The 19,469-nt window shown below is 47.2% G+C and overlaps 2 protein-coding genes across 7 annotated transcripts in view; one reads left to right on the plus strand and one right to left on the minus strand.

The window, feature by feature from the left end:
- The window catches only part of LOC310701735 (uncharacterized protein), a 58,735-nt gene extending 46,942 nt beyond the window's left edge, over positions 1-11,793 (minus strand). For 2 of the 6 annotated variants that reach the window (XR_014523094.1, XR_014523095.1), the window contains exons 1-2: positions 11,536-11,706; positions 3,032-5,607 (exon numbers count right to left, since the gene is read on the minus strand). Coding sequence is in view for 4 of the 6 variants with exons in the window: in XM_083493046.1 (XP_083349172.1) it covers positions 3,777-4,952 (1,176 nt within the window). In the remaining 2 variants the exon portion in view is untranslated. Of the gene's footprint in view, positions 1-1,995; positions 5,635-10,810; positions 10,953-11,535 lie in introns of those variants that run through there. The other 4 variants (XM_083493046.1, XM_083493048.1, XM_083493047.1 and 1 more) reach the window with 4 other exon arrangements.
- Positions 11,794-11,937: 144 nt separating this feature from the next.
- LOC310701513 (uncharacterized protein) lies at positions 11,938-18,679 on the plus strand. The gene is made up of 5 exons (XM_083492517.1): positions 11,938-12,075; positions 13,861-14,059; positions 14,548-14,674; positions 15,041-15,118; positions 16,524-18,679. Exons 2-5 carry the CDS (start codon positions 13,949-13,951, stop codon positions 17,900-17,902), a joined length of 1,695 nt encoding a protein of 564 aa, XP_083348643.1. The 5' UTR covers positions 11,938-12,075; positions 13,861-13,948; the 3' UTR covers positions 17,903-18,679.
- The last annotated feature ends 790 nt before the right edge of the window (positions 18,680-19,469 follow it).

Genomic DNA, 19,469 nt, shown 5'->3' on the forward strand with positions numbered 1-19,469 from the left:
TAGGTCAGTTAGCAGAGCACGAGAGTCATAATCTCAAGGTTGTGGGTTCAAGTCTCACATTGGGCAAAAAGATTCCAGCATTGTGGAGGGGTTGGACTAGATGACCCTTGGGGGTTCCTTCCAACTCTGCAGTTCTATGATTAACCACCAGTCAAGAATGTGGCAGACTCACCCCACTAACTGCCCCCCTTTAAATAGAGTGTGCACACCTAACAGTACACCAACCTCAAAGATCTCACCAATTTACCAGTTTATCTTGTAGTGAGTGAATAGAGACTCAGACAGAAGTTGAACAATCATGAAAGTTTTATTAACAAAAAAGAAGTTTGTGAAAGAAAGTGGGTCAGAAAATGCGTTTTCCTGGGTAGAAGTCTATTTATTTACTTAAACTATAACCTGTCTCAGGATTAAACACAGTGTTACTTAACCTCTTTTTACTCAAACAGCAGTTGTTATACTTCAATTTCTCTTACTTAGTTATGTCAGGTGGTTCAGTTAAATACTGATAATACAACACATCTTCCTTCCCCCATCAATACCCTGGTTCATGAGCGAGGGGCACTTTCCCCCAGCTCCCCCCCTCTAAGCAACCCCACTCCTGAGGTAATTCCAAAATGGCGTAACAGACCCAGGGGACTCCCTTCCCCCTTGTGACTGGCTTGGGGGGGTCTTCTCTCCCTAGAAGAACTGCCCCCTCCTGACTGGAAGGGGACCCAGGGGAGCCTCAATCCCCCCAGGATCTGCTTCTCCTGCCTCAAGAGTCAGCCCTCCCAGGACACCTCTGTTTGTCGACCTCCCCCAGACCCACAACCGGGTCTCCCTCTCCAGGCTGGGAGGGTCTTTCCTCTCTCAGGGAGGGTCTTCAACTCAAACCAGAACCAGTTCTCCCTCAGGCAAATCCTATCCTCCTCCCCAACTCCCACCTCAAAACAATCCCTCTTCATCTTCTCTCATATCAAACCCTATCTAACTCTCTCCCTCAGAAAGGACTCCTTTTATTTTCCCTCCAAAAGTGCCGTTGGCCAATCAGAGAGAGGTTCCATCCCTCTGGTGGAATTTCTGGGGGACTGAATGACCAGACTCTGGTCACCCATCACACTTCTGCCTGACAACAACCAGTACAGGTCAGCAGTAGGAAATTTCTGTCCCTCATCACAAGCACCAGACCTACTAAAGGCCAATATTTTCAGAGGAAAACCTCAGGATTTGGGAATCCCCACATATCTGCATTGCCTTAGGTTTCACGTTATGGCAGTTCTAAGAGCAGAGGTGGCAAAATCAGGAATTTGAGAGGAAGAGAGTTTGTGGCTACTTTGTGGAAGTTCATTTCAGAAACTAGGAGCCACTTTGGAGAAGGCCTTTCCTAGGAAGCAACAGGGTGAGGGAAATCTGACAAGCCCTTTAAAACGAGTTCATTTCACACGGTCTTAACGCTGTGTCGGTAGGTGAGTGTGGAGGCAAATTCTGGATCCATACATCCTTCCACAGTGGGGATCCGAGGCATAGCTAGGGGTCAGGGGGCAATGAGCGCCACACCACAGGGAGTGGCACTACACCTGAGACATGTGTCTCTCTTGGAAGTGATGCGATGACTTGGGCGCATGCAGACTCCGCGCTGCCCACAAAAAGCAATGTGGGTCTGCTGGGTGTTGGAGCAGAACGGGCCTCAGGCGCTGATATTCTGGTGTGCCTGGCGCAAGCCCCACCGCCCTGGGTGTTCAAGCGGCTATCTACACCACTGTCGGGGATATAGGTTTCCAGGTGGGAGTCGACTGTGGTGAGGGTTTGCCAAACGTGCTTTCCTCGTTAGAACACTCCCCCCTTTTGTCATGGTTTTGATCACCTTTACAGTCCGTGACACCTTTGCTAAAGGCCGTTCTCCCACTGGAGCAGTCACAGGTCAGAGTTTCCCGATTGTCGGTAAACACTACATTCTCTCAAAGGTTAATGTCCAGGGGAGGGAATAACACCTCAAAGAAAAACACAGCCAAGAGATAGAAAAACTCAACATCCGGAAGGGACCCAGTTTATTTTGAGATAAGCTATTGCAATAGCGTCAGCGACTCCAAGTCAGGAGTTCATTTTAAAACAGTTTTGAAAGAAATGTACAGGCATTAGATCATAGAAGTTATACATGAAAGGGAAGGTCACAGGTCAGGGAGCTAAAACTCGTTTTCTGTCCGTTATCTTGGGTGTCCAGGTGTCTTGGAATCTTAGGATTTATATTTCACTCACTTTTTGTACACCTAGCAATCCTTAGCATTCCATTCTCATAGCTTCCTACGCCTGGAAAACTCAAGGTTGTTAGAATGATAAGGGGATGGGAATCGGGAGTTCAGAAGTCCACATAGCATAGAAATTATTACATTACATAGAGTCCATCACAGAGAGTAGTTGCAGATACAATGGTACCTCGGGTTACATACGCTTCAGGTTACAAACTCCACTAACCCAGAAATATTACCTCGGGTTAAGAACTTTGCTTCAGGATGAGAACAGAAATCGTGTGGCGGTGGCGCAGCAGCAGCAGGAGACTCCATTACCTAAGGTGGTGCTTCAAGTTAAGAACAGTTTCAGGTTAAGAACGGACCTCCTGAACAAATTAAGTACGTAACCAGAGGTACCACTGTATTACAAAAATACATACATTTCATTCAGTGCTAAATTATATGAAATCTATTGTTTACTTGTTAAATGGGTTAACTAACAGCCTCCAGCCCAACATGATCTAAGGGGAAAGGGGGATTCGTGTCCACCACCATCACCCTGCCTGCTTCAAGCTGCTAGTTGAGTGGCTCTGACCGTGACAGTCTCAGAACTCCTGAGGCACAGGTGTGCAGCCCAGCCACAGAGAGGAGGGCCTGGGGCTCAAAGCTTTATTTAATCCTTTATTCCTGCTGCCACAGGAGATAATGTTTTAACTGCACATTGAGCCCTTCAAATAAGCAAGAATGAGGAGGAGTTGTAGCACAATTATCAATAACAAAAACTATACAGGGGTTTCAACGTTACTTTATGTACATAAGATTACTTCACTCTTTCTGTGTCTTATTTGTTCATTTAGTGTAATTACAACAATAGGTGTTATACAGTTGTTCGTATACTACTAATTTAACCATCCCTGCTTCCAAAGCATCACAACTTTCACCCTCTAATTTCCACAATGCTCTATTAGCAACCCAAAAACGCCAACATTTCCAACTCTCTCAACTGAAGACCAAACTTCAGCCAACTAAAAGAGCATCAACGTTCCCACCAGCATTGCAGATTCATGTTCTCCACAAACTGCAAGCAGTTCATGACCTATTATATTGCATTTACTATTGTGAGACATTACCTTCATTACTTTAATACATGGGTACAACTTTACATGCAGACACCAGAACTTCATATATACTCTATGCATTTAACGGCTGATGTATATAAGAATCTCCACTCCAACTGAAGCTCCTTCCACACTCCATGCATTTAAATGGTTTCTTCACATGTGAGTTCACTATTCTTCAGAGATGTTTTCACTCTGACTGAAGTTCTTTCCATACTCCATAAATTTAAATGGTTTCTCCCCGTGTGAATCCACTGCTGTTTTCTAAGTGCTCCACTCTTAGGGAAGCTCTTTGCAAACACAACCCACACATTTAAGTTCATCCCCCCATGAGTGTGTTCGTTGATGTATCTTAAAATGTCCAAATCAACTGCCGCTCTTCCAGCACTCTATAAATGAGTTCATTGATGTATTTTAAAATGTCCCAACTGAAGCTCCTTCCACACTCCATTCATTTAAATGGCTTCTCCCCTGTGTGAGTTCTTTGGTGTACTCTAAGGCTTCCACTTTTACTGAAACTCTTTCCACACTCCATACATTTATATGGTTTCTCCCCTGTGTGAGTTCGCTGATGCTGTCTAAGGCTTCCACTTTGACTGAAGCCCTTTCCACACTCCATACATTTAAATGGTTTCTCCCCTGTATGAGTTCGCTGATGGCTTCTGAGGTACCCACTATCAATGAAGCTCTTTCCACACTCCATACATTTAAATGGTTTCTCCCCTGTATGAGTTCGCTGATGTATTTTTAAATGTGTATTTTGACTATAGCTCTTTCCACACTCCATACATTTAAATGGTTTCTCCCCTGTATGAGTTCGTTGATGTAGTTTAAAATGTCCACTATTATGGAAGCTCTTTCCACACTTCTTGCATTTAAAGGGTTTCTCCCCTGTATGAGTTCGCCGATGTATTTTATAGTGTCCACTTTGAGTGAAGCTTTTTCCACAATCCGTACATTGAAATGGTTTCTCCCCTGTATGAGTTCGCTGATGGCTTTTGAGGTTCCCATTATCAGTGAAGCTCTTTCCACACTCCATACATTTAAAGGGTTTCTCCCCTGTATGAGTTCGTTGATGTAGTCTAAGCTTACCGCATTCACTGAAGCTTTTCCCACAATCCATACATTTAAATGGTTTCTCCCCTGTGTGAGTTCGTTGATGTACTCTAAGGGCTACACTATGAGAAAAGCTCTTTCCACACTCCATACATTTAAATGGTTTCTCCCCTGTGTGCGTTCGATGATGCATTTTAAGGGTTTCACTATGACTGAAGCTCTTTCCACACTCCATACATTTAAATGGTTTCTCCCCTGTGTGAATTCGTTGATGCATTTTAAGGGATCCACTTTGACTGAAGCTCTTTCCACACTCCATACAATTAAATGGTTTTTCCCCTGTGTGATGTCTTTGGTGTAGTCTAAGGTTTTTGGTTGAAATGAAGCTTTTTCCACACACTATACATTCATATGGTTTCTCCCCTGTGTGAGTGCGTTGATGTATTGTAAGTTTTCCCTTTATAATGAAGCTCTTTCCACAGTGCAAACATTTAAATGGTTTCTCCCCTGTGTGAGTTCGTTGATGTATTCTAAGGGTTACACTATGACCAAAGCTCTTTCCACACTCCATACATTTAAACGATTTCTCCCTGTGTGAGTTCGCTGATGTATTCTAAGGGTTTTAGTTTGACTGAAGCTCTTTCCACACTCCATACATTTAAACGATTTCTCCCCTGTGTGAGTTCGCTGGTGTATTTTATAGTGTCCACTCTGACTGAAGCTCTTTCCACACTCCAGACATTTAAATGGTTTCTCCCCTGTGTGAGTTCGCTGATGTATTTTATAGTGTCCACTCTGACTGAAGCTCTTTCCACACTCCAAACATTTAAATGGTTTCTCCCCTGTGTGAGTTCGTTGATGTATTATAAGGCTTCTATTTATACTGAAGCTCTTTCCACACTCCATACATTTAAATGGTTTCTCCCCTGTGTGAGTTCGTTGATGTATTGTAAGGCTTCCCTTTATACTGAAGCTCTTTCCACACTCCATACATTTAAATGACTTCTCTCCTGTGCGAGTTTGTTGATGTTTCTTAGGAGTTTCAATCCAGTTCAAGCTCTTTCCACTCTCCATAGTTTCAAATGTTTTGTCTACTGGGTGAGTTCATTGATGTTAACTAAGTGCATACACTGGCTGAAGCATATTACACACATTTTAATGTTCTCTTCATTATTCCCAGTGAAATTGCAGATGGCCTCTCAGAATTCGGAATGCCTTCTCTGTTGCTATTTGCGAGTAGAGGGAAAAAAATCCTGTTAGGGTTTCAAAGAAGAAAAAGGAACTTCTTAAAATTAAACATCACGGCCTAGGACCCTCATACCTACGGGATCGCCTCTCCAGGTATGCCCCACGGAGAGCCTCAAGGTCCATAAATAGCAACACCCTAGTGGTCCTGGGCCCTAAGGAAGTTAGATTGGCTTCAACAAGAGCCAGGGCCTTTTCAACACTGGCTCCGGCCTGGTGGAACGCTCTGCCTCATGAGACCAGGGCCCTGCAGGATCTGATTTCTTTCCGCAGGGCCTGTAAGACAGAGTTGTTCCGCCTGGCCTTTGATTGGAGCCAATTTGATTCCCGCCCCCTCTTTCCCCCCCTTTTTCCTTTCTCCTCCTGTGATGAGGCTGCATTTTAATATTTTAATGTTTCAATATTTTAATTGTTGTATTTTAATCTTGTTTTTAAGTTGTATTCATTCAACTTGTTTTTATTATTGCTTGTTAGCCGCCCTGAGCCCGTCCTTGGCTGGGGAGGGCAGGGTATAAATAAAAATTATTATTATTATTATTATTATTATTATTATTATTATTATTATTATTATTATTATTATCATTATATTCTCCCCTCTGCTCTGTCCAGGACTCTCTCACTTTCCTTTCTCCTTTGGGGTGGGTGGCCAAAGGAATATGTGTGACACTGAAAAAGCTGAATTCTAACAGTGAAGACTTTCAGAGGAAAATATCTTTTGGAATTATATACCGATTGCATGTAAGATATCAACTGGATTACAAAAGTTGATTATGCGCTTCCTAAATGTGCCCAAGAGACTGATTTTGATTAATTGGATGAATAAAGACAAGTTCCTCTTTAATTAATATTAGTTGTTGTTTTTTCTACGCTGCCCATCTAGCCCCTCTGGGTGGCTTCCAACAGAATATTAAAAACACGATAAAACATCAAACATTAAAAACTTCCCTAAATAGGGCTGCCTTCAGATGGATTGATGATATGACAACACTTACTACGGATGAATGGATTACTTATATACGTAGACTTTGTTTGGATAAACATACTGACATTTGGAATGAGTTCATAGAGAACATAGTAGGTTTCTAATAACCATATATGCAGTATGAGAATACGGTAATATTATGGTATTTTTCTCGCTCTTTTATTCCCCCCCTTATTTTCTATAACTGAAATTATATTATTCAGATGTCTACATGTTAACCCTCCAGTAATGGGCATTGTCTATCTAGAGATCTGCACTGGCTCCCAGTACGTTTCCGAGCACAATTCAAAGTGTTGGTGCTGACCTTAAAAGCCCTAAACGGCCTTGGTCCAGTAGACCTGAAGGAGCGTCTCCACCCCCATCGTTCAGCCTGGACACTGAGATCCAGCACCGAGGGCCTTCTGGCGGTTCCCTCATTGTGAGAAATGAGGTTACAGGGAACCAGACACAGGGCCTTCTCGGTAGTGGCGCCCACCCTGTGGAACGCCCTCCCTTCATATGTGAAGGAAATAAGCAGCTATCTTCTCTTTAAAAGACATCTGAAGGCAGCCCTGTTTAGGGAAGTTTTTAATATTTAATGCTGTATTGTTTTTAACACTTGATTGGAAGCCGCCCAGAGTGGCTGGGGAAACTCAGTCAGATGGGCGGGGTATAAATATTAAATTATCATCATCATCATCATCATCATCATGATTGTGGGGCCTTTACCCTTGAAGCCCACCAGACTGTGAAAGTGCATACATCTATTCTCACTTGATGCCGATGGATAGTATCACAGGTTGTAACTCACTCTACCAAAAACCAGAAGTAATGAAGATGATTTCAATATATAATTGATATATAAATCCCAAAAGCATTTTCACAGCATCCTCCATTTACCACAATTATTAGCACAGATTAAAAGCTAATGGACATATTATGGCTCATGTTTTTGTGGGCTGTGTACACACCTGAAGGTGTTGAATGATTGGTTAAGGACCCTGTGCGAAAAGCTGGTTTCAAGCTGGGAGAAGAAATGGAAGCCCCCCAGGTGAGGTCCCTCTCCTTTCTGTGTGAGACAAGGGTTAAGATCTACCTTTGAGACAGTGTTAGAAACTGATATATGAAAGCTAGCAGCTAAAAGGAACATTCCACAACAACAGAATGTCTAGGCTGCAAAAAACAAATCCATGCTTCTTCTGCCTGCTCCCCTAATATTCTTAAGATGGTCTCTTCTCCAGAATTCAGAGAGTGGCTGGAAGTGGGGAGGCAGAAAAGCTCCTCCTTTCCTTCCACTCTGCAGTTTTAATCTGAAATCTTAGGTGCAGTACTGTGCCCAGAGCTCAGAAACTGCTCATGCTAATGAAATTCCCTGTCGCAAAATTTGCCCAGAACAACGGGAGTTTCAAACGCTGCTTTGAGACAGGTAAACATTGTATTCTTTCTTTCTTTTTGTTGTCATTTAAATTAATTTTGTTTTTCTTAATCATATGGTATTATGAAAAAGTTTGAATGAAATTTTATTAAACAACAAAACACACACACCCTGAAAACCTGGGGTGGGGGTGGGGGAATTTAACCACTCTTTTTAGGGGGGTGCAGGGAGGCAGTTCCCCCATCAAGTAAATAAATAAAAATGCTTAACTAACTGACCAATTGTGTCACAGACAATTCGGTTCTGCCCTGCCCCCTAAAATGTGCCCCCCATAAATCCTGGCTACGCCCATGCCCTCTGGACCCCCGCCCCCCATCAGCCAGCGCCCAGGATGGAGACATCTCCCACATCAAAGGCCACCTCTGTCTCTTCTCTTTCTCTCTGCCGATGCTTGGCTGTTCTTATCTTCCCAAAGGATGCTTCTATTCATTCCCCAGCCCCCCCCAAACATCCACTGTCCCCCTACTTTCCGGAATCTCCCCTGCTCCCTTGGACCAGCTCCCCCCTCGACCTGCACGCCCAAGGTCTCCCCAGCCATAGCTGTCAACCTTTCCCTTTTTAAAAGGGAAATTCCCTTATTCCGAATAGGATTCCTCGCAAGAAAAGGGAAAAGTTGACAGCTGTGTTAATAATAATAATAATAATAATAATAATAATAATAATAATTTATTATTTATGCCCTGCCCATCTGGCTTCCCCAGCCACTCTGGGCGGCTTCCAGAAGAATATTAACATGCATCAAATATTAAAAGCTTCCCTAAACAGGGCTGCCTTCAGATGTCTTCTAAAAGCCTGGTTGTTGTTGTTCTCTTTGACATCTGGTGGGAGGGTGTTCCACAGGGAAGGCGCCACTACCGAGAAGGCCCTTGGTGCTGGACCTCAGTGTCCAGGTAGAACAATGGGGGTGGAGACGCTCCTTCAGATATACTGGACCAAGGCCACTTTGAATTGTGCTCGGAAACGTACTGGGAGCCAATGTAGGTCTTTCAAGACCGGTGTTATGTGGTCTCTGTGGCCGCTCTCAGTCACCAGTCTAGCTGCAACGTTCTGGATTAGTTGTAGTTTTCGGGTCACCTTCAAAGGTAGCCCCACGTAGAGCGCATTGCAGTAATCCAAGCGGGAGATAACCAGAGCATGCACCACTCTGGCGAGGCAGTCTGCAGGCAGATAGGGTCTCAGCCTACGTACCAGATGGAGCTGGCAGACAGCTGCCCTGGACACAGATTTGACCTGTGCCTCCATGGACAGCTGTGAGTCCAAAATGACTCCCAGGCTGCGCACCTGGTCCTTCAGGGGCAAAGTTACCCCATTCAGGACCAGGGACTCCTTCACACCTGCCCGCCTCCTGTCCCTCAAAAACAGTACTTCTGTCTTGTCAGGATTCAACCTCAATCTGTTAGCCACCATCCAACCTCCAACCGCCTCCAGACACTCACACAGGACCTTCACCGCCTTCACTGGTTCTGATTTGAAAGAGAGGTAGAGTGTTCCCCAGCGTGCCATCCTCTCCATCTGCAGGGGCCTCGAAAGAAGAGCAGGGAGGGGGGAGAAGCAGAAGAAGAAGAAAGTGGGGGTGGGTCTCTATCCAGGCCTCTCTCGCTTCCTTAAACCTTTGCGTGGACCTCGGTTCTCCACCTGTGGGTCCCCAGATGTTGTTGGACTACAACTCCCATCATCCCTGAGCTCTGGCCTTGCTAGCTAGGGGTGATGGGAGTTGTGGTTCAACAACATCTGGGGACCCACAGGTGGAGAAAGGCTTGGCTCCGTCTCTACCGCCAAAAGGGCCCCACGCGAGACAGATGCGCCTCTCGCTACACGCGCGGAGCCAGGCACGCCCCGGGGGTCCCTGCCTGGGAGAAACAGGAATCCGCAGCGTCGGCGTCACGTCTGAGGCCTCGGTTCAAACACAGCCCTGCTTGGGGACGGGGGCTCCCGCAAGGACCCCCTAATGGTGGGCACCGCATTTCAATTCCAGCGCTCTACGTGGGGCTACCTTTGAAGGTGACCCGGAAACTACAACTAATCCAGAATGCAGCAGCCAGACTGGTGACTGGGAGCGGCCGTCGAGACCGTATAACACCGGTCTTGAAAGACCTACATTGGCTCCCAGTACGTTTCCGAGCACAATTCAAAGTGTTGGTGCTGACCTTTAAAGCCCTAAACGGCCTCGGTCCAGTATACCTGAAGGAGCGTCTCCACCCCCATCGTTCTGCCCGGACACTGAGGTCCAGCTCCAAGGGCCTTCTGGCGGTTCCCTCACTGCGAGAAGCCAAGTTACAGGGAACCAGGCAGAGGGCCTTCTCGGTAGTGGCGCCCTCCCTGTGGAATGCCCTCCCACCAGATGTCAAAGAGAACAACAACTACCAGACTTTTAGAAGACATCTGAAGGCAGTCCTGTTTAGGGAAGCTTTTAATGTTTGATGTAACATAGTATTTTAATATTCTTCTGGAAGCCGCCCAGAGTGGCTGGGGAAACCCAGCCAGATGGGCGGGGTATAAATAATAAATTATTATTATTATTATTATTATTATTATTATTATTATTATTATTATTATTAGCACAGGCGCCAGAAAGAGGGGGGGGGAAGAGTGCAGGGCAGCTGAGTATGTCTTGCCCCCCTCCAGGAAAACGCATGTTGGGGGGGGGTGCGCGAAAAGAGATCGTGCAATGCAAACCATGCAAATGTTGGGTTGGCAGCTGTATTGCACAGATCCAGGCCCCTGTCGCTGGGGTTTTTGGGGGGAGGCTGTCTCCTTGACGCCGCCCCCCCCTTTGCTGCATCTTTACCTCTTTGTCTTCTCTGGCCACCCGATCCTTTGTTCGCTATTCCGATGACCTTCCTTGCAATATGAACGCGGAAGGAGGGTGTGTTGTCCACTGATACCCCCCTCCCTCTTTTTAAGACCTCCCTCGGGAACCGGACGTGACGGCGCTGCCTTTTGCCTCTTCCTCTTTGGCCTCCGTTGGGAAATCGCAACACGCCCCCCCCCCCAATAGCTGTCAACTTTTTCCTTTTCTTAAGGGAAATTCCCTTATTCCCAATAGGATTCCTCGCAGGAAAAGGGAAAAGTTGACAGCTATGTCCCCCCTCCACGCTCCATTTACCGTGGGGGCAATTGCTGCAGGCTGATCGAGATTAAAATTGGGTGCTGGGGGGGAGTACCCCCTCCCCCCAGTAAAGCAGCTCCCCCCCCTGCACTTAGGGTCTGCACATGGTTGGAGTCGGACGGGGCGGGTCTCCTCCCCACAGCGGAGAATTGAAAATGGGGGTGGGGGGTTTGCCCTCTTTTAGCGTCGGAGATCGAACCTGGGGCTTCCCTATACATGCAAAGCATCTCCTCTGTCATTGAACTGCCCCCCCCCGCAAAGGAACTGACTTTGACCCCCTCCAGCAAAACGGGCAGAACACCACCGGCCTACTTTGCAGGGCGACACTCCCCTTGGAAAATGGGTGTCACAGTGGCCGGACCCCCCCCCCCCAATTAACAGAGATAAATGTAAACCTGTGTCACCTTCAGTTCCAGGAGTAGTTTTTCCAGAGGTGGGGGCTGTGGGTGGGTCTCTTTCCGTGCCGCTACCGGGGATCGAACCCGAGACCTGCTCACAAAAGAAATGGGGATTTTTGTTTGCAGGGAGGACGGATCTCCTGCCAGTCCCCCCCCCCTTCCTCTCCCAGGGTCAATGAGCTCCGCTTCCTAGAGAGGCAGGAAGTTTGTGGTGGCAGGGGTGGGGTGGGGTTGTAGAGGCTGAATGGAGGGGAGGGGTCTCCATGCACATTCCCAGGCAAGGAGGAGGCCTGGAGAGGAGAAAGAGGCGCTGCGTATTTGGGGGTGTTTCGGGGTTGGTGGGGGAGGAGAGGGGAAAGATTCGCTTTCCTTGCACCTGAATCTGCAAGCAGCTGGCGGGGGGAGGAGAGAGGGAAAGGATTCCCTTTGCAAAGTCTCCCCGCTCCCACTTTTCCCTCTTGGGATCTGTAGTCCGCCTCCCAGGTGGATCTCGTTTCTTCGGGAAGCACTGCTGTGCAGCCCAGTCTCATGCATGTTTACTCAGAAGTAAGTCCTGCTCTGTCCGTCCTATCTAATAACGCTCTCGTTTATATCTGCAATCGCCCTCCACTCGCCCCCTCCCTCCGCTCCTTTGCTAAAGCCCCCTTGGGGTGGGGAGATAGCAGCGGGGAGGAAGGCTTTGGCGCACTAGAAGCAGCCCCCTATATGGGGGGGGGGGGCTTGGTGAGCTGCTTTTGTAGCCCCAGAGCTGGAGAGCAGAGTCACCTTTGGGTTGCGGGAGATGGAGGAGATTTTGAATCGGAGGTGGGGCTGTAAAAGGTAAAGGGATCCCTGACCATTAGGTCCAGTCGTGGCCGACTCTGGGGTTGCGGCGCTCATCGCGCTTTATTGGCCGAGGGAGCCGGCGTACAGCTTCCGGGTCATGTGGCCAGCATGACTAAGCCGCTTCTGGCAAACCATAGCAGCGCATGGAAACGCTGTTTACCTTCCCACTGGAGCGGTACCTATTTATCTACTTGCACTTTGACGTGCTTTGGAACTGCTAGGTTGGCAGGAGCAGGGACCAAGCAACGGGAGCTAACCCTGTTGCGGGGATTCGAACCGCTGACCTGATCGGCAAGTCCTAGGCTCTGTGGTTTAACCCACAGTGGCTGAGGAGCAGACAGAATGCTAAAGGAAGTCGGCCTTAGATAGAGTTTGGAAGGGGACCCCCAGATGTCATCTAGTCCAACCCCCAGCAATGCAGGAATCTCAGCTAAAGCATTCAGGACTGATGGCCCTCCAGCCTCTGCTTAGAAAAATCCAATGAAAGGAGGGGAGCCCACTACCTCCAGAGGGAGATGGTTCCACTGTTGAACAGCTCTTATTGTCAGGAAGTTCTTCTTCCTGGTGTTATCCGCAATCTCCTTCATTGTAACTTGATGCCATTGGTTCGAGTCCTACCCTCCAGAGCAGGACAGAAACAAGCATGCACCCTCCTCCACGTGACAGCCTTTAAGACATTTGACAATGGCTATCCCATCTCCTCTCAGTCTCCACTTTTCCAGACTAAACATACCCAAGTCCTTCAACCGTTCCTCATAAGGCTTGGTTTCCAGACCCTCGATCATCTTGTGAGATTCCTTAGCAAGAAAGAGGCTGCTTTTGGAAAGAGTCAAAGGGAAGCAAAATGTGGGTTTTTGGGGAGGGGGGAGCCCCCCAGCTCCCCTTTCAGAACTTGTAGATGGGGGGGGGGGGCTGATGGACTGTGGTTTCCTTGGAACGAAGGAAAGAGTCTTCCTGAGGTTGCTCATGTTGAGGGGGGAGGCAAATGGGGAGGAGTCCCTGCTTCAAAACAGGAGGGAAGGGGCATATTTTGGATTTCCTGGAGCCTGAAAAAACACCCGGTCTGTCTGCCTCCCGCTAGGCAAGGGAAATGGGTGCATGGATGGTGGTATTTGAAATTGAAAGAGGCTTCTCTAGACATCCTCTGGGAAGTTCGTAGGGGGGAGATGAAAGCCGGGTGGGTGGGCATGGGGGAGGGATCTGGCCCCTCTTGCAGGACTGGCACAGCCCAGGGGTGCTGAAGGTCTTTCTCCTCTGTTGCTGCCAGCCTCACTCCTGCCCAGTCTCCTCACTTGCCTTGAAAACATTCAGGTTGGCAGGAGGCCTCCTAATGCTATAGGCAGACCAAGATGTACACACATATGTACATTCCTTAGAGGAAGGCCTGGGGCACCATAGTTCGTCAGCATGCCTCCATCCCCCAAGCCACAATCCCCTAAAAACTGAAGCAAATTTAATATCATTATTTTCATGACATCCTTCCCGTTCCCTGTCTTTCCCCTGCAGGCCCAGGAGTGGCCTTACTTGAGAGCTGCTTCCTGCTTTGGAGTGCATCGTGGCAACACCTGAGAGAGTCCCAGGAGTGTCCCAGTTTATGCCTCCATTCCCTCTGTCTTCCACAGGCAGCGCAATGGCCTCAGAGGCACCGTTTGGACCGTCTCATCTTAGGGGTGGGATGGAAAGAGGTTCCAGGCAGCTCCCTCAGGTAGGGTAAGAGTATCGGGTGTGGGGAGGAGAAGAGGAAGAGAGGGGGACAAACCAGCCTCCCTCTGTGTTGTGTGGGGAATATTTGTTATTACAGTGGTACCTCGGGTTACAGATGTTTCAGGTTGCAGACTCCGCTAACCCAGAAATAGTACCTCGGGTTAAGAACTTTGCTTCAGGATGAGAACAGAAATTGTGTGGCGGCAGCGCGAGTCCCCATTAGCTAAAGTGGTGCCTCAGGTTAAGAACAGTTTCAGGTTAAGAACGGACCTCCGGAATGAATTAAGTACGTAACCACAGGTACCACTGTATTTCTGTTAGTGGATTTATCTTGCCCAGGGCGATCCAAAGAGGCTTACGACCAACCAACAAAACAGACAGGGATGAAGGGGATCTAAGAGAAGTTATCTCCTCCTCCTCCTCCTCCTCCTCCTCCTCCCCCTCCTCCTCCTCCTCCTCCTCTTCTTCTTCTTCCTCTTCTTCTTCCAGGCCCTCTTGACCTTTGAGGAGGTGGCTGTGGTTTTCACAGAGGAGGAGTGGGCTCTGCTGGATCCTGGCCAAAGAGCTCTGCACAAGGAAGTCATGGAGGAGAATTATGATATGGTGGCCTCTCTGGGTAAGGAAGCATTTTTATCCCTCTTGCCTGTTAGATGTGGAAGGTGTCAACCAGCTCTTTCTGCCATGTATTCATGCAGAGTAGGAATAATTTAAGAAGAATAGCCTGCTTGGATTCCCCTTTTTTGCAGATGTACCCTACGATATTTGCAGCTTTTCTCTCTGAAGCAGCATCCATATATTCACACGCACACCCCTTGTGACAGTGGGGACCACAAGGCCCTCTCCTGCTCACATTGCATGTCTTTATAGGATCTGGATATGGTAATCCCTCCTCTTCGCTTTTGCGGTCGTAGATACAGATTGATTTGAAACGGCCAGGTGATTTGTGGCCAAAAGGAGCTAATATTATTGCTTTCCTTGGCAGAATCAGACCTCAGTTCCTGTTGGGAAGAAAGACAAGATCCATTTCTCCAGGTCCCTAAAGAAGGGGAGATATCAGAAGGTAGGTGTTTAGCTGCATTTTGGGGTCCTTTTTTTCCTCTGGAAAGAGAGAGAGCAGAAGCCTGTTGCCTTTATGTCCTGCTTCTGGGCTTCCTGCCAGCATCTAGTTGGCTCCTATAGGACTCTGCGCCTAAATAAGACCGGGGGGGGGGGCAGCCCATGGGACTCCACCCCCGCCCCCAGTTACCGCTGTCCCCAGGCCATGATCCATGACCACCTCTGCTTCACATCCTCCTTGAGTCCTTTTTTCCTTCCTGGGTTGTGTCCTTGAAATCTGAAGGTGTTTCTTGCTTGCCTGGGTGGAAGAAAGAGAAGGGTGTGTGTAGAAACTGCTCCTGTTCAGAGGTTGCATTTACATTTGTTGTTACACCCAGTTCTGCTTCTGGTCCCACAGAGTGTGAGCACCCGGCCCTAAGGCTGTAAAAAGCTGCCTGCACAGGGTTCAACTGGGTTTTCTTCTAAAGAGCAGAGACGCCATCCAGTCTGAGGTTTAAATTTAAAATAGCCTCCGCGTTGCCTCTGAGGTTAATGTACAGTACAGTGAGATCCTCTTCCCAAGTGCCAGGTGGATTCTGCTGGGACCATGCACCCTTCTTCTATTCTTCAGATGGAGTGTTAAGATCTTGTCTTTCCCTTATTTTGGGAAGGGAGCCATGGCAGTAGTAGGGCTTGGCATGTCTGGGTATTTTGCACTCAGAATTCACTGGCCGCTTTGAAAATGTCCCATTAAACTTTAATTAGTTTAATGCTAATCAAATGTCCAGTGCGCTTCCGATGCCACAATGTCCCATTACAGCAGAGCATTTCGCACAGTGGCTCAAGAAGGGCTGGAGAGTCAGCATCTTGTCAATAAAGGAATCTTGGAGCAAGCGGTTTGGAACTCAAATAAAAGGTTTATTTACACAAAACAAAAAAACCCTGGTGAAGAATCACACATATCAGCAAACACGCCCCAAAAGAAAAAGGGAAGGGGAGAAAAAGGGGCAAACACAGGAGTGAGTTGACTATTTATACAAACTCACATTCCTGGAAGCCTAACGACCTTCAGCTGCTCAGTGATTAGAGCGTCTTGACTAGAGCTTCTTAACCCTTTAATACCAACAGAAAACATTTCCCAAACCAGACTTCATCGCTTGGGTGGAAGGAGACAATCCAATTGGATGGTGCTCCGAGAAAGGGGAGAGATAATCAGACACAGCAGTGCGAGGTGACAGCTTGTGTGAGGTGGAGCAGGAAGGGCCTCGTGGTGTTGTCTTGAGAAATTAACTTCAGATTCAGCTGTGTGGGGAGATAAGTGCTTGAAAATGATAGAAGAGGCAGAGAACTGGGCTCAATTCTCAATGGTAGTCTCTGCTTCTACCTTGCAATTTGAATAACATTTTCTTTTTCTTCCACCCCCAAAACAGGTAATGGGCAGAGGAGAGAGAATTATGAGGAGCCGTCAGGAAATGTGGAGCATAAAGTAGGGAAAGAAACATTTGTAAATCAACTGTCACGCCAAAAGCATATAGGCAGAAACGAGTCAAATAATGGGAAAAGGAAGTCTTCCACTACTCAGGACATTGGTGTCCATGTAACCCTGAACTCTCAGGAGGAATGCACAGGAAGGAGTAGTGTAGAGGGTGAAAAGAGCTTCACTCAGAGTGGAAGCATTAGTTTACATCAAAGAACCCAAACGGGGAAGAAAGCGTTTCAATGCACAGAATGTGGAAAGAGCTTAAGCAGTGCTGGTAACCTTATTAAGCATAAAAAAACCCACAGAGGGGAGAAACCATTCAAATGCATGGAGTGTGGAAAGAGCTTCAGCCAGAGTGGAAACCTTATTGCCCACCAAAGAATCCACACTGGGGAAAAACCATTTAAATGTATGTTGTGTGGAAAGAGCTTCAGTCTCAATCACCATCTTACTTTACATCAAAGAACCCACACTGGGGAGAAACCGCATAAATGCATGGAGTGTGGAAAGAGCTTCTGTACAAGCAATTTGCTTATCGGACATCAAAGAACCCATACTGGGGAGAAACCATTTAAATGCATGGTGTGTGGAAAGAGTTTCAGTCTCAATCACCATCTTACAATACACCAAAGAGTGCACACTGGGGAGAATCTGCATAAATGCATGGAGTGTGGAAAGAGCTTCAGTTATAGGAGTGCACTTACTTTACATCAAAGAACCCACACTGGGGAGAAACCATTTAAGTGTATGGAGTGCGGAAACAGCTTCAAACAAAGAAGAAGCCTTATTGCACATCAAGGAACCCACACTGGTGAGAAACCTTATGAATGCATGGAGTGTGGAAAGAGCTTCAGTTGTAGGAGTGCAATTACTGTGCATCAAAGAGCTCACACCGGGGAGAAACCATTTAAATGTATGGATTGTGGAAAGAGCTTCAGTCGGAATGGAAGCCTTACTACACATCAAAGAACCCACACTGGGGAGAAGCCATTTGAATGCATGGAGTGTGGAAAGAGCTTCAACCGGAGGACTGCACTAACGGTACATCAAAGAGAGCACACTGGGGAGAAACCATATGAATGCATGGAATGTGGAAAGAGCTGCAGTTGTAGGAGTGAACTTACTTTACACCAAAGAACCCACACGAGGGAGAAACCGTATGAATGCATGGAGTGTGGAAAGAGTTTCAGTTGTGCGAGTGCACTTACATTTCATCACAGAACCCACACTGGGGAGAGACCATTTAACTGCATGGAGTGTGGAAAGAGCTTCAGATATAGTGGAAGTCTTACTGTACATCAAAGAGCCCACACTAGGGGAAACCATTAAAATGTATAGAGTGTGGAAAGCGCTTCAGTGGGAGTGAAGACCTGGCTGCATCTGAGAACACACAGGGGAGAACGCCTCTAAGTGGTTGGAATATGAAGAACAGTAAATGCAGCAAACTTGCTTAACACAAGAATTTACAGAGGGAGAAACAAATCGGGATTCACTGAGTGTAAACAGCACTTCACTAGAAACTGAAGTATTTACTGCACATGGAAGAACCATAACAGGGAAGAAACTTGAGTGTAGAAACAAGCATCTTGTGGCACCTGAAAATGTATGATGATAGGTTTTGTTGCCTCTAAGAAAAATAAGAAATTCCTAGCACTGCCATGCTAATTGCGCAAGATGGTCTCCCCATTCTGCCTAATGCCTTGGCCATCTGGCATATTATTATTAATGCAGTAAGCGGAGAAGGAAAGGAGGCAAAGTTTAGCCACTTGGTCAGAGGTATGGTGAAAGGCATTGGACTGCTGCTATCGCCCTTTCTCTGAGTGAAACTCTCATGTGTCTCAGATTTCACCCATCAAGTATTCAGAGTCCCCAAGTGGCTTAGAGTGCCTAGTTGGGAAATGTGATATAACTGACTCTGGCTTTTTATTTATTTATTTATTGCATCAGTCTCTCCATATAGGGAAAGAATCACAGGCCACTCCTTCCAAAGGGATGGTGGTGCCAGGCCTTAAAACCTGAGCTGCTTTGTTTTGTAATCTGTTCAACCCGTTTTCTTGCTTTCCCCCTATCTTTTATTCTAAATAAAGTTTTGTGATCCGAACAGCTCTTCAGTTTGCCCTGTTGCTGAAGCTCTTTGGGATACCATCTGCTCAGATGCACATCAAATATCAACGTAAATGATGCTTAGATTAAAGCAGCTGTATGTGTGGCCTCCGTATTAGAACAGCGTGGCCCAAATCTTAGAGCCCTCCCACCTACTTCCCAAAGCTGGGAAAGTGCTAACTTGGCTTTGGGAAGGAGGTAGGAGGACTCTAGGACCCTGACACAGCCCCCACACCTCTTTTTGGAGCCCAGCACCTGTGATTTATGGGGTGTCATGACACCCACCAGTGGAAGACAGGAGTGTCTGGTGTGCTCTGGTCCATGGGGTCACGAAGAGTCGGACACGACTAAACAACTAAACATCAACACCACAAGGTTGGAGTCGGGGCAGGTGGAGGAAAAAGGGACGGTCCAGGCAAGGGATGGGTGAGTAGTTTCCCCAAAAGTCCTTAACATACTTTCTATGCAAAAAATGGCACCCAGACTTTTTTGTAAAGGTAAAGGGACCCCTGACCATTAGGTCCAGTCGTGGCCGACTCTGGGGTTGCGGCGCTCATCTCGCTTCATTGGCCGAGGGAGCCGGCGCACAGCTTCCAGGTCATGTGGCCAGCATGACTAAGCCGCTTCTGGCGAACCAGAGCAGCACACGAAAACGCCGTTTACCTTCCCGCTGGAGCGGTACCTGTTTATCTACTTGCACTTTGACATGCTTTCGAACTGAGGTGCTCACAAATGGAGAATCTTTAGGCACAAAACACGCCTGGCGCCCTGCTAATTTCAAACCCTGGTCAGA

This window comes from Podarcis liolepis (assembly GCF_965112155.1).
Source record: "Podarcis liolepis genome assembly, chromosome: 2".
Lineage (NCBI taxonomy): Eukaryota > Metazoa > Chordata > Lepidosauria > Squamata > Lacertidae > Podarcis > Podarcis liolepis.